The following is a 24,626-nucleotide window of genomic DNA, read 5'->3' as shown; positions in this document are numbered from 1 at the left end:
CAGTTAACATGACTGTTAACTTGATTTTTAACTTGACTGTTATGGTGGTTGTTAACGTACTTGTTATTGTAATAGTTAACGAGATGAATACCTATACAATTACCAAAGGGATGCAAAAAAATATGAACGTAGAACGTACCAAATGCAAAAGCTATATTTGTACAATATATTAAATGTTCATTTTGATACAGAAAGATTTTTTTTTTTTTTTCCTTTTCCCGTATAAAATTCTATGGTTCCAAATTGTATACATAAAAAATAAAAAAAAATCTTTGATAAGTTTGTATTATTCCATAAAAGATTCTGATTTTTAGCAGGATAAAACGGAAGTCTTTACAGTAGTAGTATTCCTTAAACACATATAGATAACATATATATGTATATACGTGAATATGCATATATAAGTGCATATATATATATATATATATATACATATTTATAATAGCACATCGTGGCTGTATGATCAAGTTAGGCAAATTTTATCACAGCATGAATTATTTTTTAATCAGCTTTTTTCTTTTTAAGGAAATTAAAACATTATTGGCTTTAAAAAGTAATTCATTTATAAAAATTCTGCAAAGTCTCTTGCTGCTATTTCAACTATGCATTTTTGATAAAAATTAAAAAGTATGAAAAGAAACAAGAATAAGGTTCTTGAACTACAGTAAATGGGTTTATCATCCTTGAAGTAAAATTTTATCAAATATATTATTCTTATATTTTGTAATTTGTTTCGTCATTTTTTGTAATATGTTTCCTCACTTATTTCGCCATTCTTTTTCACTTTTTCCTTTATTTTTTATTTAATGCACATATATTTTTAAGGACTAAAAATATTTTTACATATTTAAATGATATTAACAGTATCATCTGTTTTGACACAGGCCGCATGTATCAAGTATGTATATGCGTATGTGAATGTGTATGTGAATGTGTATGCGTATGTGAATGTGTATTCGTATGTGAATATGTATGCGTATGTGAATATGTATGCGTATGTGAATATGTATGCGTATGTGAATATGTATGAGTATGTGAATGTGTATGTGTATGTGAATATGTATGTATATTCCTATGTGTACATGTCAGTACGCCCATTTACAAGTGCTTATGTGCACTCTCACAAGTGTTTATATGCTTATACACATGTGTTTGTACGTATGTATGCTTAGATTTTTTATAGAATTACATGCAAGTGCAGGAGAAAAAACGTAAAAAAAATTTTAACCATTTTTGTATTTTTAATTTTTAATTACAAATACGTTTTTTTCCTTTTTTCATTCTTTTCTTTTCTTTTTTTTCATTCTTTTCTTTTCCTTTTTTTCATTCTTTTCTTTTCCTTTTTTTCATTCTTTTCTTTTCCTTTTTTCATTCTTTTCTTTTCCTTTTTTTAATTATTTACTTTTCTTTCTTTTCGTTATTTTATTTCTTTCATCATTTCATCATTTCATCATTTCAGCATTTCATCATTTCATCATTTCAGCATTTCAGCATTTCATCATTTCATCATTTCATCATTTCAGCATTTCAGCATTTCTTCATTTCTTTATTTCTTTATTTCTTCATTTGTTCTTTTCTGCATTTGTTCTTTTCTGCATTTGTTCTTTTCTGCATTTGTTCTTTTCTGCATTTGTTCTTTTCTTCATTTGTTCTTTTCTTCATTTCTTTATTTCTTCATTTGTTCTTTTCTTCATTTCTTTATATCTTCATTTTTTTATTTTCTGCCCATCTTTTGCTCCTGTGTTAACCCATTTTAACAGTTTACTTTCCTTTTTACACGTATGCTGCCTTTTAAGAAAAGTTTTCTTGATATAAGAAAGATTGCAAATTTTCTTATATATTTTTTTTTTTTTTTACGTTTATGCTTATAATGAAGCATATACTTGTATATATATGCCATTGATATAAGTACACATACTTGCATATATTTATTTCTTGGGTGAGCAAAACAAAAAAATAAGGGAAAGAATAAGAAGTAACTTGTGTATATTCAGGCAATTAGTTAAAAATTTAATTTTTACTGAGCACTATTCTCAATAACATATTTACATATATGTATCAGTTTATGTATATGTACATATATATGCATATATATGTATATATATGTGTGTACGCATGTATATATATGCACGCTATCTTTACCATATAACTTATTATTGTTTCGTTTTACTAGTATTGTTAAAGGACAACCTTCTGAGCAGTAAAAAAAGAGCTCATATAAATAGAAATAATGGAAAATTTTTTTACAAAAAAAGTAAAAGATGTATTTTCGATTTTGAAAAAAGGGAGTAATAAAGAGGAAGAAGTATCTTCATCTGATAAAAATAAAATTAATAATACTTATATTAATGGCACGGAGAAAGAAAAAAATGATTTGGACAATTTGAATACAGAAAAAAAGGACATAAATAAGGAAAATATTAGTAGCCCAAAAAATGAAAATAAAAAAAAAAAAGAAGTCCAAAATTTAGAACAAAAAGAAAATGATGTGAATGTAAATAAAAAAAGAAGATTAATGAAATTACACAATAAAGATAATGTTTATTTAATTGATAACTTTATTAGTATAAAGAAGAGCACCGATATTGTAAATCATGCGAGTGCAAGGGATACAAAAAAAAGCAACCCCATGATTTTTGCAGCTGCGACTACTACGACTACAACTACAACTACAACTGCAACCACAGAAACTGCAACCACAGCAACTGCTACTGGTGCTGCTACTGCTACTGCTACCGAGTTAAGTGCTTTTTCACCCGTGTCCACTTGCATTGCTACGAGTACGTCATATACTCCTAGTATATGCACTTTTTTATCATTTAAAAAGGATGAGGAGGAAAAGAAAAACAAAACATTCGATGCGAGCAATAAGATGTACTTCAATGTAAAGAGCTTAAATGAAGATGAGAACAAATCTAATAATGAAATCATAAAAAAAGATACAGATTCAGTTATAGCTACAGTTGCAGTTACAACTACAGTTGCAGTTACAGCTACAGATAATGCTAAAAAGGTAAAAGGAACAAGTTTGAAAAGTGTAGAAAACAGTTTACCAGAGAATGAAGTAGAAATAGGCATAAGAGATGAAAATGATATTAGTAGTACAAGAGGAGAAGAAAAGAAAACAAAAATTATAACAAAAAAAAGCTTATCCAAGAAGACAAAAGTAGTAAGTAGTACTACAACAAGCGAAATGAACAATTTAAATTTTGCAAAAAATAGTGGAAAAGACAAAAAAGTAAACAGAATTGATGAAATTTTTAAAAGTCTAATAGAGAAAAATGGAAAAAAGGAGTTCCTTCCTTACGCTTCCAACACTCAGAACACAGATTTATCTCATGAAAGAACTGCACATAGCAATAAAGTTAATGGTGATGAGGTTGGCTTGTTAGAAATACATATTGAAGAGTTGAAGGAATATAACAAGGATAGTGGAAATGACACATGTAATTACATTTGTAATGGTATAATTAGCTCAAGTAAAAACGGTTTGGACAATTCTAGTGAAAAGGAGGTTACTGAAACGGGGGATACAACGCAGAAAAGGAATGAGTTGGACGAACATAGTAAAACCTGCGGCGATGATAAAAATAATGATAATAGTACGAACAGTACTAATGGTGATAATAACACGAATGGTGGTAATAGCACGAATGGTGGTAACAGCACGAATGGTGGTAACAGCACGAATGGTTGTAATAATAATGATGATAATGTTATCCAGGTCGGTGGAAGCAATCTACACAGTGATGAACCCTATACAAGTGATAACATAAATGCCAACTGGAAAAATGAAGGTCATCTAGATAAACACATTAAATTTGTAGTCTATCCTAATGATACGCGTATAAATGTAGATAGTCCAACAAATGATTTAGAGGAAAAAAAAAAAATAAAAAAAAAAATTGACGATCATAATGAGGGTTATATACAAGAGAGGAATAATAAAGAGAAAAAATTGTGCATCGTAAGTGATATAAGCAAAAATGAAATTTATGATAATATATTAAATAGTTCTAACGAAGTGAAATGTGAAGATAACCTAAACAAAATACAAACGAATGATGAGAAAAATGAAAAAAATTATACCAGTAATTTAAAATTAAAATTCCCAGATTTTGCTATTGATCAAAGTAAAAAATTAATTAATGAAACGAATGAATTTTTTAAAATGTATAATTTAAATCTTAAAATTGAACACCTACCTATTAGTATTCCAGATGATTTAAAATTACTTATTGAAAAAAAAAAGAAAATTGTCAGTATAATAAATGATTATAAAAATGAATTAAAGGGAAAAAGAGAAGGCAGTAAGAGGGAGGAAGCTACTTCTGAGATGAAAACGGAAAAGGGAGGCCAGGAAAAAGAGGAGGGAGCAAAAGCAAAGGGGGAGATGGAAGAGAAGGAGAAAAAAGAGAATGTCATGAAGGATGAGAAAAATGAAAAAAAATATTCCAAAGAAGAAAACACAGAGAAACAACATCCCACATTTCCCAATGTGAATATGGATATATGTTCGGACAAAAATGAAAATAATAATGACACACGTATCGTTAGGCATATAATAGATTCTCATGATAAAGAAAAGGATAAGGAATTGGTAAGTGCTGACAACCTTTTGGATTTCCCGCAATTGGTAATTAGTAAAAAGAACAGTAATGATGATAGCAATAATGGTGGTTGCAGTGGTGGCTATAATGGTATCCATAATGATAACCATGACATAAACAGCTGTGAAACTGATGTAGATGAAAACGAACTGGAGTTCATTTCGAAAGATAAGGCTTTTTTTTCAAATAAGGAAATAAACGGTCCGTATAACGAGAATAACGGAAGAGAATACAAAAAGAGCAGTCATGCAAAAATAAAAAAAAAAAAAGAAGTTGAAAATAAAAAATTGGAAAAGGGAAATTCTTATGATAATTTAAATTATTTGAGTGATAGTGCTAAAGAGGTTATAGAAAAAGAATATAAAAATTTTTTAGGTATATTTGAAAAATTGAATCGAGGTGAATATGTTGGCCAAGAAGAGGCCAAAGAGAGAGGAATGAAGAAATACGTTGGCACAACAAATGTTAGCGGCACAACTAATACTAGCGGCACAACTAATACTAGCGGCACAACTAATACTAGCGGCACAACTAATACTAGCAGTACGACGGATAAGCAAAGTGAGATAAAAAGAGCCAAAAACGAGTTCATCCGCGATCTTATAAACAGTTTAACGGCTAATAATAGCGAAGAAGAGAACTATATGAAATACAAGAAGATCAAGAATGAAGAAGTAAGGTATAAAAAATTAAAAGAAACAATAACAGAAATTAAAATTAAGGAAAAAAAGATTGATGTAATACTAAGCAGTAGTTTAAATTTCTTCAAATATTCTAATATATATAGACATCGTCATTTTTTACATGAAAAAATGTTAATAAATTGGAGCTATGTGGAAAACTTGATTAATAAAAAGAATGATATTAGAAATAGAAATTTACCTTTTCAATTATTAGAATTGGATAAAAGTTTATTAGAAAATATACAAAATAGTTATGATGATATACTATTAGATGATTTTTCTGGTATCATTATAACATTAAATACTAATTCTTTTCCGACAACAGTTGATGGAAATTCTATTCATATTTCTAAAATTATATGTGGTTGTTTAATTGAGTATTTAGGTACATCTGAATTAAATATTAAATGTATTTGGGCTCATCCATTTTTGAATGCTAAATCAACGTATCATATTTTGTGTGCGTTTCTACCTAGAGTTATTTTAGAGGCATTTCTAAATAATAATATATGTTCAGAAAATAAAGCTATTTGTAATCAGTTAGTTAATGCGGCGAATGCCAGGAAAGAAGTAAGGGAAGATATGCACATGAATGATGTTGGCAGCGAAGAGGAGGAGCAGCAGCAGAAGCAACAAGAGCAGCAGATGGGGGAGGACCACCGCGAAAAAGAAAAAGAAAAAGAAACTACCAGAACAAAACACTCATCGAAGAAAAAGAAAAGCTTTTATGATAGATTACACTTACTTCGAGAGAGTAACAAAAATGGTAATAGCAACGATAATATTGTTTTTGAATATGATAATGATAGTAATAGTAATAGTAATAGTAATAATAATAATAATACATATGTAAAAAGTGAAGAGCAATATTTTAGCAATTTTTCTGCCTATCTGTACCCTGCTACGTACTTCCTAAATTTTAATAAAGAATGCGCATCAATTCTAAACAGTTCAACAATACATAAATATGATATATGTCATCATAATGTTGAGCATAATTGTAATTATACGTACCCCACTTTTAGTCAGAATGAATCATTAAAAGATGATAAATGTAATAATAACAAAAAGTTGTCGGATAAATTTTTGTACATAATATTTAGTGATATTGATATATTCCCCAGACAGTGTTATTTATTGTTATGCTCATATAAATACATGTGTTTAAACATGCACTATGACACAGATTGTTTTTCTGTTCATTATGACTTGAACCTTAAGAATATTAAAAAAGAAAATATTGGAAAAACAGCTGAATTATCAAATACATGTCCATGCACATCAATCAAAAATAATATATCCGATGTTGAGGATTCCTATGAAAGGATCATAGGTGAGTTCGTAAAATGATAGCAGATGTTCAAAATGTAAATGGGCAAAAAAAAAAAAAAAAAAAAAAAGAAAGTGCATAAATGTACAAACAAATAAACTATACATATATATATATATATGTGCGTGTGTGTATAAAAATTTATGAACAAAAAGGATAAAAAAATAAGCGCAAAAAATGATTTTTTTTTATATTTTTTATATCACTGTATTTCCTTTTTATTCCCCTTTATGCGTGCCTCCCAGGATGCAGTGAACTGTACATGTACTACATGATTCCCAAGAAGGAGGAAAGGGAAAGCCTGGGCTTATTAAAAAGAAACGGATGGAGGGATTTAATTTCGAATATTTTTTATGAGGACATAAATGAAAACATTTCAAGTATAATAAAAATAAGAACGAACATAAATAATTTATATGATCATATATCTATGCAAAATAAATTAAATGAAAAGAATTACACATCAACGTATATAAATAAATATGAGTGGTGTGGGCTAAAATTAAAGCACATACGTAATATGATGAACGAGGATTTTAACTTCGAGTCCCCCAAAAAAAAGTAAAAAGGTGTCTAACTAAATTTAAGATCCATTAATGGATGCGTGCTCTGAAAAATTGGCAAGGGCTTGAGTGTACGTCAATACAGGTGTATGTGTATATGAACGAATACGCGTTTCTATATATATCTTGTGAACGTACGTGTTTGTCTGTATAATGTATGTTTATAATGTATGTCAATAAGAAATGTATATAATATGTATGTATATATATATATATATATATATATATGTACATGCACAAACTGTCAAGCCGCAGAAGAAACTTTGCAATATTTACGAAGTGATTGACTTTTCGTATAGTATCATTTTTTTTTTTTTTTTTTTTTTTATTTCTCCCCATTCCTTTCTTATCCTTTTTTCTCTCCTTAATACTTTCTTTATATAAGGTTTAATTTTACTTTTGCGTCATATTTTTATTATATTGCCATTAAATTTATTCGTATTTAATGAAGAAAAGGAAATTTCATTATGCCTTTTGGTTTATATCATTTTATTTATTCTACTTATGAAAATCATCAAAGATACACTTACATGATTAATTATATTAGCGATGCATATAAACACGAAAAAAAGCTAAACTATGTTATAAATATACTTTAATTTTATTTTATAGTTTAATATTATTGTATTGTTATTGTATTTTTATTGTAATTTTATTGTAATTTTATTGTAATTTTATTGTTTTTTTAATTTTAAACTATTAAGATATTTAATGCTTAACACATTACTCATTATGCATTACGCATACGGCTTAATGTTTAATATTAAAATTCGTGCATGACAATAAAATTATCATACCATAAAATACTACTAGGGGAACAAGGCAAAGGCAGTAGTAGCTACCAAAATTCATCAAAAAATTGGATGTTGTAGTGGTGTACACGTGCGCACATATATATACATAGGCATGTATTCACGTATGCGGTAATGATGTGTGTGTGTGCGTGAGCTTGTACCTCGGGTGCCTTTTACCTCTCACCCCCTCTTAGTGCGTGTAGGTCTTCATTTTATTATATTCTTCAACATCCTGCTTTGCCATCAATTTTATTTTTTTGTATTTTTCCCGGTTTCTCCTTACCCTCTCCTGCTCTTCTCTTGCCTTAAGCCCGATGAGGTAACTATTCTCCTTCTTCATCTGAAAAAAGCAAAAAGAAAAAAAGGATGACCAAACGAACGAGAAAACAAACGAACAAACGAACAAACGATAACTCATATACGCGCACGCGCATAAACTCTCGCGTATTACCTCATTGTAATCCAATTTTTTCTGCTGCTTGATTTTCTTTTTTAAAGATTTCATTTCTGCAAACTTCCTTTGATTGTTGTTCATAAAATAAAGGTCTTTGGCGTTCCTATTATTGACATATTTGGGGGTAAATACAGGAATACTCTGTTGGTTTCTACTTGTGTGTATTACTGTCTTAATACGAAATGCCGTTGAATACTCCACTAGTTTATACATATATAGTAGGGAAAAGAAATATTTTTCTTTTTTTTTACTATTATATATTTTAGAAGTATTATTATATGCATTTAACGATTCTGAAATAGTTGAATTTCGAATACTAGTAATAATATTCATAAAATCAATTTTTATGCTAAATTTAATTATGAAATGTAAATAGTTTGCGTACAAATAAAATAGGCTTGGTACAACTATGTGGTTTAGCAATATGTAAATATTCATATCATTGTCAATATAACCTTTCAAAAATAATATTAAATTATTAAATGTATTAAATGATAATTCATATAAATAATCTTTGTTTTTCCTATATCGCTCTTCTCCTGTTTTTCTTATCTGTTCGTCTTCTTTATTACTCCTATTTTTTACTTCTTTTTTTTTTTTCTTTTCATAAATAATATAATATAACAAAGTATTTAAAATTTTAAATGACAAATAAAAAAAAGCAGGGCTATATTTTTTATTACTATTTTCTAAAATTATGTTATATATATTTAACAACACCACGGCATTCTTTAACTCTTTTTTTTTTTTAAATATTCCAAGGTGGTGGTTTATAACTACCATTTTTACTTCTCTTTTACTATCCTCACCTTTTGTTAATTCTTTATTTATTTCTTCATCATTCATATTTTCGGAAAAACATTTAAAAGAAAAAGAATGCTCAATATTTCTTATACATTCTTCTATACTTGTTCCATCTGCGTATGTGTTACCATTAAATATATAATCATAATTTTGTTCAACTTGTTTACATACTAAATTACTATTGTTTGAATAAAAATACGTGTAAAACAAATATTCGATAAATTCCGTTATGTAGGAAATGAATACTGATTTTTCCTCCTCCTCCTCCTCCAAATGGCTATGATCCTCTTCCAAATGAAGAAACTTATTCAAAATGATTTCATCGTCCTTATTGTGCTTATTGATGTCTATAAAATAGTTGTGCGTTATGTTCCTCTCTTTCCCTTTCGTGGTATTACTGTTAATATCATCATCATTATTGATATTATCATCATTATTACTTTCACCATGCGCCATCTTTGCATTGGTGCTGTTTTTATTTATTGGGTATAAAAGTAAGGCTAAAAATAAAATGGAAAAGTGCATATACGATACATTACCACCATCTTGGTAATATTTTTCAAAAATTGAATTAAACAATTCTGCACTTTCTAATATTCTTGAATATATATAAACATCATATTTTTTATTTGCCTTACATTTGTTTAAATCTATATATTCCTTCAAAACTCTTTTTTTATTTTTATAAAATTCATTATATTTATTTTCGCCTTTCACAGTTTTGCAGAATGTAATTAACAATAAAAATGAAATATACAAATAAACTTCTTTTTTCATACTATGACAAAACAGTAAAATTATGTCTTTGTAATTTTGGAAAAGATTATATAATTTTAAGTTATGCCTTAAACATTTATATATATTTAGTACACAATAATCCAATAAGGAAAAAAAGAGAGACCCATGAGATATGCTCCTTTTCTTCTTTTCATTATTAAATACATTTAAATAGTATATTCTATATAATAATTTTTTTTGTGAACAAAAATTATGTCTATCCATCAGTTGTACCATATCTTTCAGCTCATATACTTTATTTTCAATACAAATAGAGATAGGTAATTTATTTTTTTCTTCATTTAAATCGTTAATAAAATAGCTGCTAACTTTATTATTTCCGTCCATTAAAAATCTTTCTAATACTCCATCTATTTCGTCTTTTGGAATATCAACAGTTTCTGTTGTATTGATTGGAATTGAATTATAATTAAATATTTCCTCAATAATTTCATTGTCACTCTCGTCCGAAATATAACAGAACGAATTTCCCTTTGCGCATTTGTAATTATCTTCATTTTTTCCTTCTTTATCAGACAAGCCAATTTTACCACTCTCTTCCTTTTTCGCATTAATTAACTTATTCGTATGAAATTCTTCTTCACTTGCTACATGTGGAGTACACCTTTTTTCATGTTCTGTTACAGAAGAGATCTTGGAACCATGTTCTATCCTACCATCATGCCCATTAGTACTCACCACTCTCTGGTTCACTATAATAACTTTATTTCTCTTTTCATAAATTTTTTTGTTTGAGTATTTATCTAAATCCAATAGTCGATCTTTTCCCTTCCTGTTTACACTTGTATATGTGTTCTCACCAACTGGCTCGGTATGCTTACATTTGCTGTGTACACTAAGTTTTTCTACTTGTTCAGTGTTATGTGTAACGTTAATATCATTTATTTTTTCCCCTCTTCTATTCTCCAAATCCCCATTTTTTATTTCACTACTAATATTGTTATTTACGCAAAGGACACTCCTTCTAATGTCATCAAAATGTGCGTCAAATTTTAGTAACTTATCATTTATTCCGTAATTCTTAATTTTCCATAATTTTTTTTTTTCGATCTTTTTTTGAAAATAGCTATTTTTAGTATTACTGTTCCGGTTATCTTTTAACCTACCACGTAATTTCCCACTGTTACTTCCGGAACTCCCGGAATTGTCACTAGTGGGATTATCAAAATTTGTGCTAATATGCTTATCAATTAAATTTGAATCATCATTTAAATTAAAAATTCTTTTCTTTTCACGTTTTCTACTGCTTTTATGCAAATTTTTACCTTTCCTCTTGTCAATAAATTTGTTTGTTTTTTTCTCTTTTATATAATAATCTAAAATGCTTTTATATCTTTCACTGGTCTCTTTTGGCACAGGAATTCTCCCTTTACTATTTTTTGTTCTTATGATGTTTTTCTTTCTCTTACCCTTCGTTCCCTTGGTGTCAAATATGTTATGTTGAGCCATTGTAATATATATCTATATATACATATATATACGTTAAAACTGAAAAGCAGCGGAACTGATTTATTGTTTTAATGCTTTATATTTTTATCTGTTCCTGTTTATATATGTTGTTATTTTCGTACATTCCTATTTATGTATGTTGTTATTTTCGTACATTCCTATTTATGTATGTTGTTATTTTCGTACATTCCTATTTATGTATGTTGTTATTTTCGTACATTCCTATTTATGTATGTTGTTATTTTCGTACATTCCTATTTATGTAGGTTGTTATTTTCGTACATTCCTATTTATGTATGTTGCTATTTTCATACATTTCTATTTTCGTTTGGGCCTATATTTTTCTTCCAATCAAAACTCATAAATTTGTGATTGGTTCAGCTGGGAATACTTAAATGTACAAGCTCTCACCGTTTATATTTTCTTAAATATTGAAAATTTGGTATGATAGCATTTTTTCTCTATATACATATACGCTTCATTTTAATTATATAAAATGGGAAAATATAAAATAAATAAATAGATATAGAAAAACAAACACAAACGTATATTTTTTTCTCTTTTTTCCATAAATCCATTCGACAAAAAGGAAAACAAAAAAATTATATTTTTTTTTAATGCATTTATTTAAATACTTTGAAAAATTTTTTTTTCCTCGTAAGGTATATATGTAAAAACAGGATTTTTTCATGTATCTTTTTACATAACATCGCATACTAGATCTCAAATATATACAAACAAAATTGAATGGAATTTTTTTTTTTTTTTTTTACCTTTCTATTTTTACTAATTTATTTATGAAAAAAAAAAAAAAAATGGAGAAAACGAAAGCTGAGAAATTGATTGATTAAATGTAAAATAAATTTCTTTAAATTAAACAGTTATTTCTCTAATTGTGAAAAGAATTTTTATTTATATTAAAAATAAAAAAAAAAATGAAAAAAGAGAATACGCATTTTATATTATATGATGAATTTACAAAAATTTTGCATTTTATGTTTTCCTTTATTCATTCACAACACTGCAAGATAATATATGGTTGTTTTGTCCTTACTATCTGAGGGTTGCTTCCCATAACTATGTTATTTATGAGTGCAAAAATGTGAAGAAGCGTTGTGATGATTATATTAGGGTGTTTGAAGAAATTTATATATATATACTTATATATATATATGTATGTATATGTATGTACATATACATTTGTGTATTCACATTTTAACCTTCCGCTATAGTTTTGAGTTGTCAAAAGATTGGCATTTCTTTCAAAAAGTATAGTTAAATTTATTTGCATTGAAAAAACCTTTATATGCTAATTAAGAAATATACTTGCACGTATACACAAATTTTATAACAATTTTTATGATAGATTTTCTTTTTTTTTTGATAAAATACAAAAAAAAAAAAAAAAAAAATTATTTAAAAAAAAAGGAAAAAGGAAAAATAAATATACAAATGAAGCATAATGTTAAGACAAACTACTGTTAAATAAGAAAAATCGAAAGGTATAGAGGGCCAAAATATAGTTTTATTAGCTCCCACATTGACGCTGAACTTATACGTGTATAAACATATGAATATACATACATATACACATACATATACATATACGTATACAGATACATATACATATATACATATATACATACATACATGCATACCCACACATGTCTATATGTGTACATGTTCATATTTGTACACAAAAGAAAGGAAAATGCTTTCTTGCTCTTTTTTACTGCGCTTCCGGAAGATAATACATTTTTTATTTTTGTTTATTTTACTTCTTGTTGATATTCAGTTCTGGTGTAAAAATGTAATTGATTCCATTGTTATGTTCTGTGCTTGAAAAGATAATATAATACTTGAAAAATCCCTCAGTCCTTGAGTTTAACACTTGATATAACCGCATAATCATTTTTATTCTCTCATATAATACACAATACCAATTCCAGAACATGTTTTTTCCTTATTCTTTCCCCAGAAATATATTAGGTCAGTTTTATAACCCCATTAAGAACCAATACAACAATCAAAGCTACCAGTAATAAAAGCAATAATCCGCATATACAACAACACATTTTTATTAAATTGTGACTGTCAAAAGATTCTTCAAAGTTTTTAAAAATATTTTCTCAGTTATTTATGAATGTTTTATAAATAACGTATTTCAAATTTGTTTGTGTGTATTACTGTGCATTAATAAAATGGAAGTTTTTTCCTTTCACAAAAAAGTGTTACATATATATATATATATTTGTATAAACGTACATATATGCACAACAGTATTTTGCTTTTTTTGAATTGTTGTGTGTTTCTATACACAAATACTTCTAAGATCTTTTTTTTTTAAATGGAAAAACAATATAATAGATCATTAGTTGAATTTTTAATTGATTAATACTTTAGTTATTACAATTTATTATTTTGAAATTTTTTTTTTTAAAAAAAAAAAAATAATAAAATTTTTTTTTCGAAAAACCACAAGCAACAGGCAAAATATTGCGAACGGAAAAATTATTCATACTTAGAATATTGCAGTTTGCATGTTTTTTTTTTTTTTTTTTTTTTTTTTTGAGCTATGAACTGTTAATTTTTGTACATTTTTTATGAACTGTTCATGCAAAAATAATGTACAACAAATACGTTATTTTTCATTAGTTTTATATTAAAGTATTTAATACAAACTTCTTTTAATATAAAGAAAAAAATAAAATAACAAAATAAATAATTTTACACAATTTTATTAAGTACGAAATTGTAATTCATTCGTTTTATTGAAATGTACGCAAAATTAAATTTTAAAAAGTATAACAAAAAAAAAAAAAAAAAAAAAAAGGTTGCACCGTATTACATACATAGGACAAAAAAAATATATATATATATATAGAATAATAAATGGCGGTTATATGGTTAATAAAACTTTAAAGTCTAACGTTTGTCTTACGCAAGTTGTTGCGTAGAACTGTTCATAATATTTTTTATCTGTTCTTTTCCAAATTGCAAAATCCATGAAAAGCAACATAAGAATACGGTAACACGTTAATACCGTAACATGCTAATATGGTAGTACGCTAATAAGCTAATATGTTAATAAGCTAATATGTTAATAAGCTAATATGCTAATACGGTAATATGCTAATACCTTTAAGGGTTTATTTTGATAACATACAAAAAGGCGTATTTCTCTATAACTGAGGTGGTGTCTCTTTTTCCTTTATATTTTCACCTTTTACTTGGTATGAAGAATATTTAAAGAAAAAAAATATTAGCCATTTTATTATTTTTTTCTAATTTTTATATACACTCCATTTCATAATAATAAAAAATTACATGGAGTTTCGCGAATATATAAATGTATGGGGGTGTACATTTTTTCCTCATATATAACACCGTTTATGACGTATAAAACCCTCTTCTTTGAGAAGACAGAATAAATAAGAAAATTATGAGTAAGTCATTCTATTTCAAAAATTACTTTATCTTAATTATTTTTCCCTTTATTTTCAATGCTTTTGATATCATTTAAATCAAAAATTTTATTTTTGTTTTTCTCTTCTAGGCAATTAATTTCACTCTGTTCCATTTTCTTTTCTTCCTTTTGTTCTTCTTCTTCACATGCTTTCTTATATTCAGTACTGTCCATTATTTCTTTTTCATTTATATCGTTTGTTAATAATTCCATAATCCATCCTTCGGATTCGGAATGTCCATTCATTAAATTGACATTATCTATTACTTTACTATTTATGTCGACAATTTTACCACTAATAGGGGTATATACATCCCCTACACTTTTAACACTTTCAATGGTTGCTATGCAATCCCCCTTTTTTATATAATCATTTATGTTATGTGTTATATCTATATAAACAATTTCTCCTAATTTTTCAGTTCCATAACTGCTTATTCCTATTTTACATTGCACGTTGTTTTTATTTTTTAAATCATTCAAATTTTGTTCATTTATTTTAATGTATTCATGCGTTGTAGTATAATACGTTACAAATCTTTTAAAAGTACACGGACCATATAAAGAGATAAACTTCTTATAAGAGAAAGATCTTCTAAGCGTTATCATTTTGTCAGATAACATAATTCATGTAGTTACAATAAAAAAAAAAAAAAATAAATAAATAAATAAACGGAAATAGAAACAATAACAGTAGCTCAAACATTAACAGAAACAGAGTGGGGCTATTTAAAAATCAAAAGGTTTGATATGGATATAAAGGAAAATGTGTCAAAATGAAAATGGGTTTATATGTAAGTAATTATGTATTTGCTATACATCAGAAAATAAAAATGAAATTTTTTTTTTTTTTTTTTTCCAAATTGTTAAAAACTTGAGAGAGCACATGATGCAGCCACTGGAATTAAACAGCATTAACAAATTTTATTCCCTTTACATATATGTACATACATAAGTACATAGATATAAATGTATACGTGTATGTACTTATTATTCGAATACGATTTATTTTTTATGTTTTATTTTTCACTTGCTTGTTTAGAGTTCGTAGAACTGCCAGTATATATGCGCGTTTTTTCTTTGCATATATATGTATATATATATATAAATATATATATATATATTTTTTTTTTTTTTTTTTTTCATTCATTTAAATACAAAATTCAAGAATATAACTACGCTACGAACTGAAATAAAATGAAATGAACCACCAATATTAATAACATTTGTTAGAGTAGTATAAATTTTTTGAGGATATTCCATTCTAACGAATTATATTAGTAGACTGTGCGAATATGCTGTTAATTCTATAGATAATTAATTAAACGTAAATAGAAATGGAAAATTCCCCTGTATAAAATAATATTTGCCAGGAGGTAAAAGGTAACAAGCCAGAGTTATGCTCCACAAAAAATTTTTATAAATAGTTCAGAAAATGAATTTTCAGAATTATGGTACCAAAAATGAAATAAAGACACAGTTGTGAAACATATTATATTTCTTTTTACATATTTATATGTATTTATGCTAATCTTTATTTTCTTTTATTTCTTTTATTTATTTATTTTTTTTTTTTTTCTGTTTCTTTTCTTATGATAACTAATTCACGCCGATATTATTTAAATATGGGTGTTTCTCTCTACTTTTTCTGAATCATGTTCATGCGCTAACATTTTAAATAATTCTTATTTACTGTCCTTTCATCTCCTGCGAAAATTTTTAATAATTCAAAGCAAAATAAAAAAAAAAAAAAATATAGCATAACGAATGTTCATTTGCTGGGTAAACATAACAAATTCAGATTTACCAAGTATTACCAGTTCTCACATACTAACATAATAAATTCGTATTTACCGAGTATTCATTACCGATTCATATTTGCGAAGTACTCATTACCGATTCATATTTGCGAAGTACTCATTAACAATTCATATTTGCGAAGTACTCATTAACAATTCATATTTGTTAAGTACTCATTACCTGTTCACGTACTTACTAAAATATGAACAACGCAAGCACATCTACCAAAATGAGAATAATTAAAGAGTACCTCTAAAATCATAAGGATTGAAATATATAAAAAAAAAAAAAAAAAAAAAATTGTGGTGTTTCTTCTTTTCCGCCTAATAACTTTAGTATGCACCTCACATATTACATATATATATAAGCATACCGGAAAAAGGAGAGAAAACGAAACAAATTTTAAAGATTGCAGCTAAAGTGAAATGATTACAAATAATTGCAGTTCTGGATTCACACATAAATACATGTAGATGAGTACACACGCACTCGAAAATTTTGTGCACCATGGGTGTACGAAGATCGTATTTTTTCATAGTCCCGTGAAATCGTTAAAAATGCGTATATATATATATATATATATATATATATATATATATTTACTTATATTTATATTTATTTATTTATTTATATATACATATATAAATTTATATGCATACGTTTATCTGTTTGTCTATTTATGTGCACCCTCGAGAACACAGATTTAATAATAAATAGGCAACAGAAGATGTATTTATAAACAAACGCATAGCAAATTGGATGTGTATAAAAATGGCAAAAAATTAAAATATAAAAACAGTAATTTTTAAGGTATAACATAATATTATAAAGATGTCATTACTTCAGCTAAAATAAGTGCTGAGAGATGATGAAATATATAATAATTATTAAAAAAAAAAAAAAAAAAAAAAAAATAGTATGAACGTTTTTCAAAAATTATACCTCTGCTACACCTTTATTGTCTTCTACCATTTCTACTAATGGGAAAATTATTTTATCGAAAAATTGACAAAAAATTACAGCTCCTACAATTGGAGCAGTAAGAGGAATCCAAAAATAAAAGCTATCTTTTGTAAATGCATCTGTTCCATAAGCAATTAACGAAAGGAATCTAGCACCTAAATCTCTTGAAGGATTAAGAGCAAAACCTGTATTACCACCAAAACTTAAACCAATACATAAAATGGTTAATCCAACTACTCCACTAACTTTCAAAACATGGAATTCTCCACATATTGTTTCATTAGTTACAACTAATATTACAAATAATAATATTCCCGTTAATATTAATTCATGAATAAAAGCACTTGGAATACTAACAGCCGCATTTCTAGACGTCTCCCATGAATATTCAGGAATTTTATTAATTCCAAAACCATGATATAATCCATATACTGATGATGTAGCTAAAAAGGATCCTAGTAGTTGTGCTAAAAAATATAAAGGTATTTTCACATATTCAAACTTTTTAATACTTGCTAATCCTATTGACACTGCTAAATTTAAATGTGCACCGCTTAGTTTGGCTGATACTAAAATTCCAAAAAATACACCTAAACTCCATCCTATACATAATCTTAACCAATCTTTTGCGCTTTCAACTGTAAGATAATTTGCTGTTGAACCTTCCCCAAAAAACATCAACACAAATGTTCCTATAAACTCTCCTACGAATTCTTTCACATGAGTATTACATGAACGCATCTGCATTTTGTTTTTTTGAATTGATGTAAAAGAGAATTTGAAAAAAAAAAAAAAAAAGTGAAATCGAAAAAATGTGAAGAAGTAAATAAGTAAATATGCAAATAGGTAAATAAATAAACATATAGATGAATAAATAAGCAAATAGGTAAATAAATAAAAATGAAGGTAAATAAATAAGCAAACAAGTAAATATATAAACAAATAAGTAAATAACTATGCAATTAGGTAAATACGTAAATAAATTAATGAATCCGGAATGAATGAATATATGGACAAATGTCAGCAAAATTAAAATTATTCATTAAAAATAATATATATATATATGTACATATATGCAAAGATATGCAGGAGGATGAGAAATGTAAAAATTAAATCAATAACACAAATTCGAGGTTCTCACTTTCAAAATAGGAAAAATAAAAATTGAAGGAAAAAGCAAATATTCCCACAAAAGGTAAAAATAGTGGAAAATAAAAATTAACTACCTTTCTTCGTTATGTGTATATATATGTGTATGTGTGTGTGTTAAAGAAAAATGTACATATTATTCTTCTTCCGCAGAGGGAGAAAATACGCTTTGTGGGGAATTAGTAATAAATGTGCATATGCCTGTGCATATATTTGTCCATATGATATATGTTACCTATGTACGTATGTATATATATATATATGTATACCTATAGTTGAAAGGGGAACTTTAAAAACATTAATAAAATATGCATTCACCACTGTTTGTTTTTTACGATGAACAAATTAAAAAAAAATTTCAAATTTTTATTGTTAAAATTTTTTTAAATGAACACATTTTAAAGAGTCTACGTAAAGCGTTTAATTGAAAGCAGGTAATTTTAAAGAGGAACATGGATATGTATGTAATTGCATTTGTATGTACGTGCGTTTGCATGTATGGTGATATGCATACTTGTTTATGTGTATATATGCTAATATGAATGTATGTATGTATGTATGTATACATGCGTATGCGCCTAAGTTGTGAACAACCTGATAATACTGCATATGTCAAAAAATTACTCAGAATTGCATCTACAGGTATTTATAATATACTTGTATCATATTTAAAATATATGTTAGTTAAAAATTAGTATCTGTTCTTACTTATTAGAAAGAATTGTCCCCTTTGCACTATATAACCACACCGGGAAAAGTATGTTAACAATATGCAAATAAAATATGTATACACAAAAAATTATTTTAAATGTTAATATATGTTAAGATTGTTTTTTTAAAACATTACATTTTACATTTAACACTTTAAAAATACTAAAACATTATTTTCTACTTTTTTTATGTATTTTGTATTTAATTTGAATTTATTTTGTATTTAATTTGTATTTAATTTGTATTTATTCTGTATTTATTTTGTATTTAATTTGTATTTAATTTGTATTTATTTTGTATTTATTTTGTATTTAATTTGTATTTAATTTGTATTTAATTTATATTTAATTTGTATTTAATTTATATTTAATTATTTTTTTCTTTTTGTTACTGTGGTGTCGTGTAATAGAATGTTTTCATGTATAAAAAAAGACAAAAAAAAAGGAAAATTTTATATTACATTTATACATACAGAAGTAAATTTTTTTTTGTTTATGTTGCACCTTAAAAGTAGGCAAATAAACAAAGTGGTAAAAAAATAAATATATATATACAAATAAACAAATAAATAAATAAAAATTTAAATATATAAAAATTTAAATATATAAATATTTAAATATATAAACTTTTGAACAAATAAAATGGCGAATTGGGGAATAGACTAAAAAAAATCGAAGTATATTTTCTGAACAAATCAAGATTCGTGAATTTTTTTTTTTTTTTTTTTTTTTTGATGCAAATTGGCCGAAATAGCACCACTTAACTGTTTAAATGGAACACTTGCCCGTGGGGTAGTTTTAGAATACCTTTACATATAAATAAAACTGCAAGGGCCTTATTATGTACTCATTTATACGTACACATACATAAATGTATACATGTACTTACACATCCACATATATACAAATATATACATCCTCATATGCGCATGCACCCAACTATTTACACACATCACATCTTGCTTCACTTGATAATTAACGAAACCACTTCTCTTTAAGCGGCAAAATATTCCCCATTAACCCCGCTTAGAATTTATAACTATTTGAATTTTTCCCCCTCCCTGAACGATATGCAAAAGGGGGAAGAGAAAATAAAAAAAGGAGAACTTCGAGTGGACTACTCACTACTACACAGGAACACCATACTTCTTCTGCAAACGGCCGCACAAATTTCTCCTAATGATTAATCCGAGCGGCTTTTTCTTGCTTCGGGTTTTATACCCATCTCTACATTTACCCCACAGTGAACACTTTGGTCTTTTGGTATGTTTTTTACTGGTACCTCCACCATGTGGATGTTTGGAAGGGTTCATTGCTACACCTCTTACTACAGGTCTTTTACCTAACCATCTGTTAACCCCAGCTTTTCCTAAAATTTTCATATGTCTTTCTAAGTTAGACACTTGCCCAATACTAGCCCAACATTCTAAAGGAAATTTTCTTATTTCTGTAGATTTCAATTTGACGGTTGCATACTGGCTATCTTTACTTAACACAGTTGCATATGTACCTGCTGCTCTGATTAGTTGTCCTCCTGCTCCGGGTCTAATCTCAATATTATGAATAATACTACCAACTGGAATATTTTTTAAAGGTAAACAATTACCTGGATTTATATTTGCATGTTTACTAGCAATAATTTTATCTCCTGGTCTTAATAAAAGAGGAGCTAAAATGTAAGATAACACACCATCTTCATATTGAATTAAAGCAATATGTGCACTTCTCGATGGATCATATTCTATTCTTAAAACGGTTCCATATATATCTTTTCTAGATCTTTTAAAATCAATAAATCTTAACCTTTTTATATGACCCCCCCCTCTATGACGCGTAGTTATTTTGCCTACATTATTTCTACCTGAATATTTTATTTTTGGACATGATAAATTTTTAACTACTCTACCTCTGTACAATACTAAAGGATTATTTTCTAAAAGTTTTTCTAGTCTTTGTTGTTTTGCAATAGTAAAGGCGGATATGATATCTGGCTTGATTTCCTTTTTCGGAAAAAAGGTATTGAAGTCGATATATTCAGGTACGTTTCTTCTAATATTAGGAGAGTAAATACTGGCAAAATGTCTCTTACGTAGTAGCAGCAGGAGACCATTTCGTACGCCAGATATTTTGTTGTTCATTGTGTTTACATACATAAATATATATACACATACATAGACATATATATAAGGACAAACTAGCTTGCACTATATTCACATTTATAGCACTTAATCCCTTGCACAGCCATGAACTGCAAAGAAAAGGGATACGGTTACGCCAAAGCTGCGTATGATCAAAAGAAAAAAAAAAAAAAAAAAAAAAGAACGAGAACGAGAACGAGAAACATTTCCCTCATTCAATTTCTCAACATCTCAAAAATAGCAAAAACGCTTAACAGATATGCTTGTAAAATATGCACGGCAGATATTTTTGAATTTTCCCTAATATGATTTACTGTTGACTTCGAAAAAGGTAGTGCCATAGGTTTTTCTTTTTTTTTTTCTTAAGATAAAGGCACTATTCCACGTGCTTAGAAAAATAGCGTATTTCGTACAGTTATTTATTTTTTTATTTTTTTTTTTTTAATTTATTATTTTATTTTATTTTTTTTTTTTTTTTTTTTTTTTTCTTTCCTATAAAACAAAAGAATAGTATAACAGTGAGGAATGTACCAAAAAAAAAAAAAAATAAAATAAAATTTACATTGAAAAACAAACAAGAATAAAAAAATAGAAACAAAACAAAACATGGTAAAACATAACATGAAAAAACAGGGTAATATGTAAAAGAGGAAGCAGAAACATCGTACTAGTATAAAGTTAAATTTGTCATGTAAAAAGAGAAATATGAAGAGAAAATGTTTATAAACCAAAATGTCCATCGAATGAAGAGGGCAAATGACAACGGGAAACACAGGACGCTTTAAAATATATATATAATAAAAAAAAATAAAAAAAGAAAAAAAGAAAAAAAAGAATTCTTAATCCCAAGTACAGAGGATAATATGAACAACCCACAACTAGAAGCATAACAGTTTGATGTTTTACTTTTACAAATCTTTGGTTATAAATACGTATACATTTGTACGTATATTTACATATGTAAACATATACGTGGCGACTAACCGGTAACGATAGATGAAATGAAAGGATGGCCAATCGAACAGATGCGAGTGCCATAAAAATTTTTGGATCCAATCCGCAATACTTAATTTCAAATATCATAAGAAGCAAAATATATGAAAGCCCATACTGGAAGGAGAAATGCTTCGCTTTGACATGTCCGTTTATGAATGCTCCATTTTATTTATTTGTTAACGTTTAGTTATTAATTTTTTTGCCGTACATTTCTTAGCAATGTTTCATCATTTTCATGGGGGCATGTGACTATGAGGATATATGCCTATGTGATGATGTGCTTCTATTCTGATGCACGAAAGTTTCTTTATCCGTGCATGCTCAGGTTTTTATTATCACATAATGACATTGCACATGTATTAATTATAAATATATTTTTTCTTTTATTTTCGCGTTCTCCTTTTTTTTAGCCGAATCTATAATAGACCAAGCGGTAAATTTAAAATACGTTGGAGGGACGTATGGAGGTAACAGAAAACCAACTCGCTTTTTATGTCTAGTTTTAAAGTTACTACAAATTCAGCCCGACAAAGATATAATATATGAGTATATAAAAAATGAGGAATTTATTTATTTAAGAGCTTTAGGTATATTTTATCTAAGACTCATAGGAAAAAGTTTAGAAATTTATAAAAATTTAGAACCCATTTTATTCGACTATAGAAAAATAAGAATGAGATCAAATGATGGTACATTTCAAAAAATATATATGGATGTATTTGTTGACAACTGCTTAGTATTAAATAATCTTTTTGATGTGGATTTTCCTACCTTAACCAAAAGACAAGTTTTGGAAGAGAATAATCTATTAGAAAAAATTAACCTAGAATACTACAAAGAATTGTTAAATGTTCCATCAGACAGAGAAGGAGGAAAACAGGGAAACGAAATGGAAATGAAGAAGATGAAGAGGAATGAAGATGACTGCACATCCCGGAGTAATGAAGAAAACTTAAAATTAAAACTGCGTAACACGTATAGGAAGAGCCGTATGGACAGCGTAGAAAGGCATAAAGCAAGAAAAAGAAGAGGTAAAAAGTATGACCATGAAAATGAAGGGCGGCAGGAAAAGAGGGGAATCAGAAGGAGGGAGAAGTCTGGAAAAAAGGACCAAGAATGGGAAAGGAGAAGAATCAAAAGAAGAAGTAGAAGTAGAAGCATAAGCAGTGGTAATAGTAGCGGCAGAAGTAGAAGTAGAAGCATAATCAGTGGTAATAGTAGCGGCATAAGTAGAAGTAGAACTAGAAGCATAATCAGTGGTAATAGTAGCGGCAGAAGTAGAAGTATAAGCATAAGCAGTGGTAATAGTAGCGGCAGAAGTAGAAGTATAAGCATAAGCAGTGGTAGTAGTAGGGCAAGAAGTAGAAGCATAATCAGTGGTAGTAGTGGAGGCAGGCGTAGAAATAGAAGCATAAAAAGTTGTAGTAGTAGCCGCAGAAGTGTCAGTAGAAAGGATAAGAAAAAGTCCCAGAAGAAGTATGCATGGTACAAATACAAAAAAAAACAATACTCATCGGAGGGGGAAAAAATGCGCACCAGTTTAGAGTTATATGCGGTTAGTAAGAAGAAGAGGAATCGACGTATGAGTGAAGACATCGATGAAGAGAAAAAACATAGAAAAAAAAAAAAAAGGAGAAATATAAAAAATGAAAATATAAAAAATGAAAATACAAAAAATGAAAATACAAAAAATGAAAATATAAAAAATGAAAATATAAAAAATGAAAATATAAAAAATGAAAATAAGAAAAATGATGGCTCTTCATATGATGAAAATAAAAAGGACGGACTACCAATTGATAAATGGAACCAAATTAGAAAAGAGTTAGGCATGAAGCCACTCAAATGAGTTGTGATTAATAGAAAAAATTAATTTTTTTTTTTCGTCCTTCTCGTTTGTTTCGTTCATCTTTGCTTTG

At 27.4% G+C, this 24,626-nt stretch overlaps 6 protein-coding genes across 6 annotated transcripts; 2 read left to right on the top strand and 4 right to left on the bottom strand.

Annotated features, from left to right (window-relative positions):
• Positions 1 to 2,230: 2,230 nt before the first annotated feature.
• On the top strand, positions 2,231 to 7,188 carry MKS88_002931 (uncharacterized protein; the record flags this gene model as incomplete). Its single annotated transcript, XM_067215983.1, has 2 exons — positions 2,231 to 6,626; positions 6,869 to 7,188. 2 exons carry the CDS (start codon positions 2,231 to 2,233, stop codon positions 7,186 to 7,188), a joined length of 4,716 nt encoding a protein of 1,571 aa, XP_067073507.1.
• A 982-nt stretch (positions 7,189 to 8,170) lies between these two features.
• MKS88_002930 (uncharacterized protein) lies at positions 8,171 to 11,485 on the bottom strand (the record flags this gene model as incomplete). The annotated part of the gene is made up of 2 exons (XM_067215982.1): positions 8,171 to 8,320; positions 8,432 to 11,485. The coding sequence occupies 2 exons, from the start codon at positions 11,483 to 11,485 to the stop codon at positions 8,171 to 8,173; spliced, it is 3,204 nt and encodes a 1,067-aa protein (XP_067073506.1).
• A 3,478-nt stretch (positions 11,486 to 14,963) lies between these two features.
• Positions 14,964 to 15,560, bottom strand: MKS88_002929 (glycine cleavage system H protein; the record flags this gene model as incomplete). The annotated part of the gene is made up of 1 exon (XM_067215981.1): positions 14,964 to 15,560. The coding sequence occupies one exon, from the start codon at positions 15,558 to 15,560 to the stop codon at positions 14,964 to 14,966; it is 597 nt and encodes a 198-aa protein (XP_067073505.1).
• A 2,127-nt stretch (positions 15,561 to 17,687) lies between these two features.
• MKS88_002928 (aquaglyceroporin) lies at positions 17,688 to 18,461 on the bottom strand (the record flags this gene model as incomplete). Its single annotated transcript, XM_067215980.1, has 1 exon — positions 17,688 to 18,461. One exon carries the CDS (start codon positions 18,459 to 18,461, stop codon positions 17,688 to 17,690), a length of 774 nt encoding a protein of 257 aa, XP_067073504.1.
• Positions 18,462 to 20,700: 2,239 nt separating this feature from the next.
• MKS88_002927 (50S ribosomal protein L2) lies at positions 20,701 to 22,052 on the bottom strand (the record flags this gene model as incomplete). The annotated part of the gene is made up of 3 exons (XM_067215979.1): positions 20,701 to 21,622; positions 21,765 to 21,821; positions 21,967 to 22,052. 3 exons carry the CDS (start codon positions 22,050 to 22,052, stop codon positions 20,701 to 20,703), a joined length of 1,065 nt encoding a protein of 354 aa, XP_067073503.1.
• Positions 22,053 to 22,720: 668 nt separating this feature from the next.
• MKS88_002926 (pre-mRNA-splicing factor 38A) lies at positions 22,721 to 24,556 on the top strand (the record flags this gene model as incomplete). Its single annotated transcript, XM_067215977.1, has 2 exons — positions 22,721 to 22,850; positions 23,118 to 24,556. The coding sequence occupies 2 exons, from the start codon at positions 22,721 to 22,723 to the stop codon at positions 24,554 to 24,556; spliced, it is 1,569 nt and encodes a 522-aa protein (XP_067073502.1).
• Positions 24,557 to 24,626: the final 70 nt, after the last annotated feature.

This window comes from Plasmodium brasilianum, chromosome 9 (genome assembly GCF_023973825.1).
Source record: "Plasmodium brasilianum strain Bolivian I chromosome 9, whole genome shotgun sequence".
Taxonomy (NCBI): Eukaryota; Apicomplexa; class Aconoidasida; order Haemosporida; family Plasmodiidae; genus Plasmodium; species Plasmodium brasilianum.
Note: the sequence above shows the minus strand (reverse complement) of the source record. Positions and strands in the feature narration are given on the sequence as shown.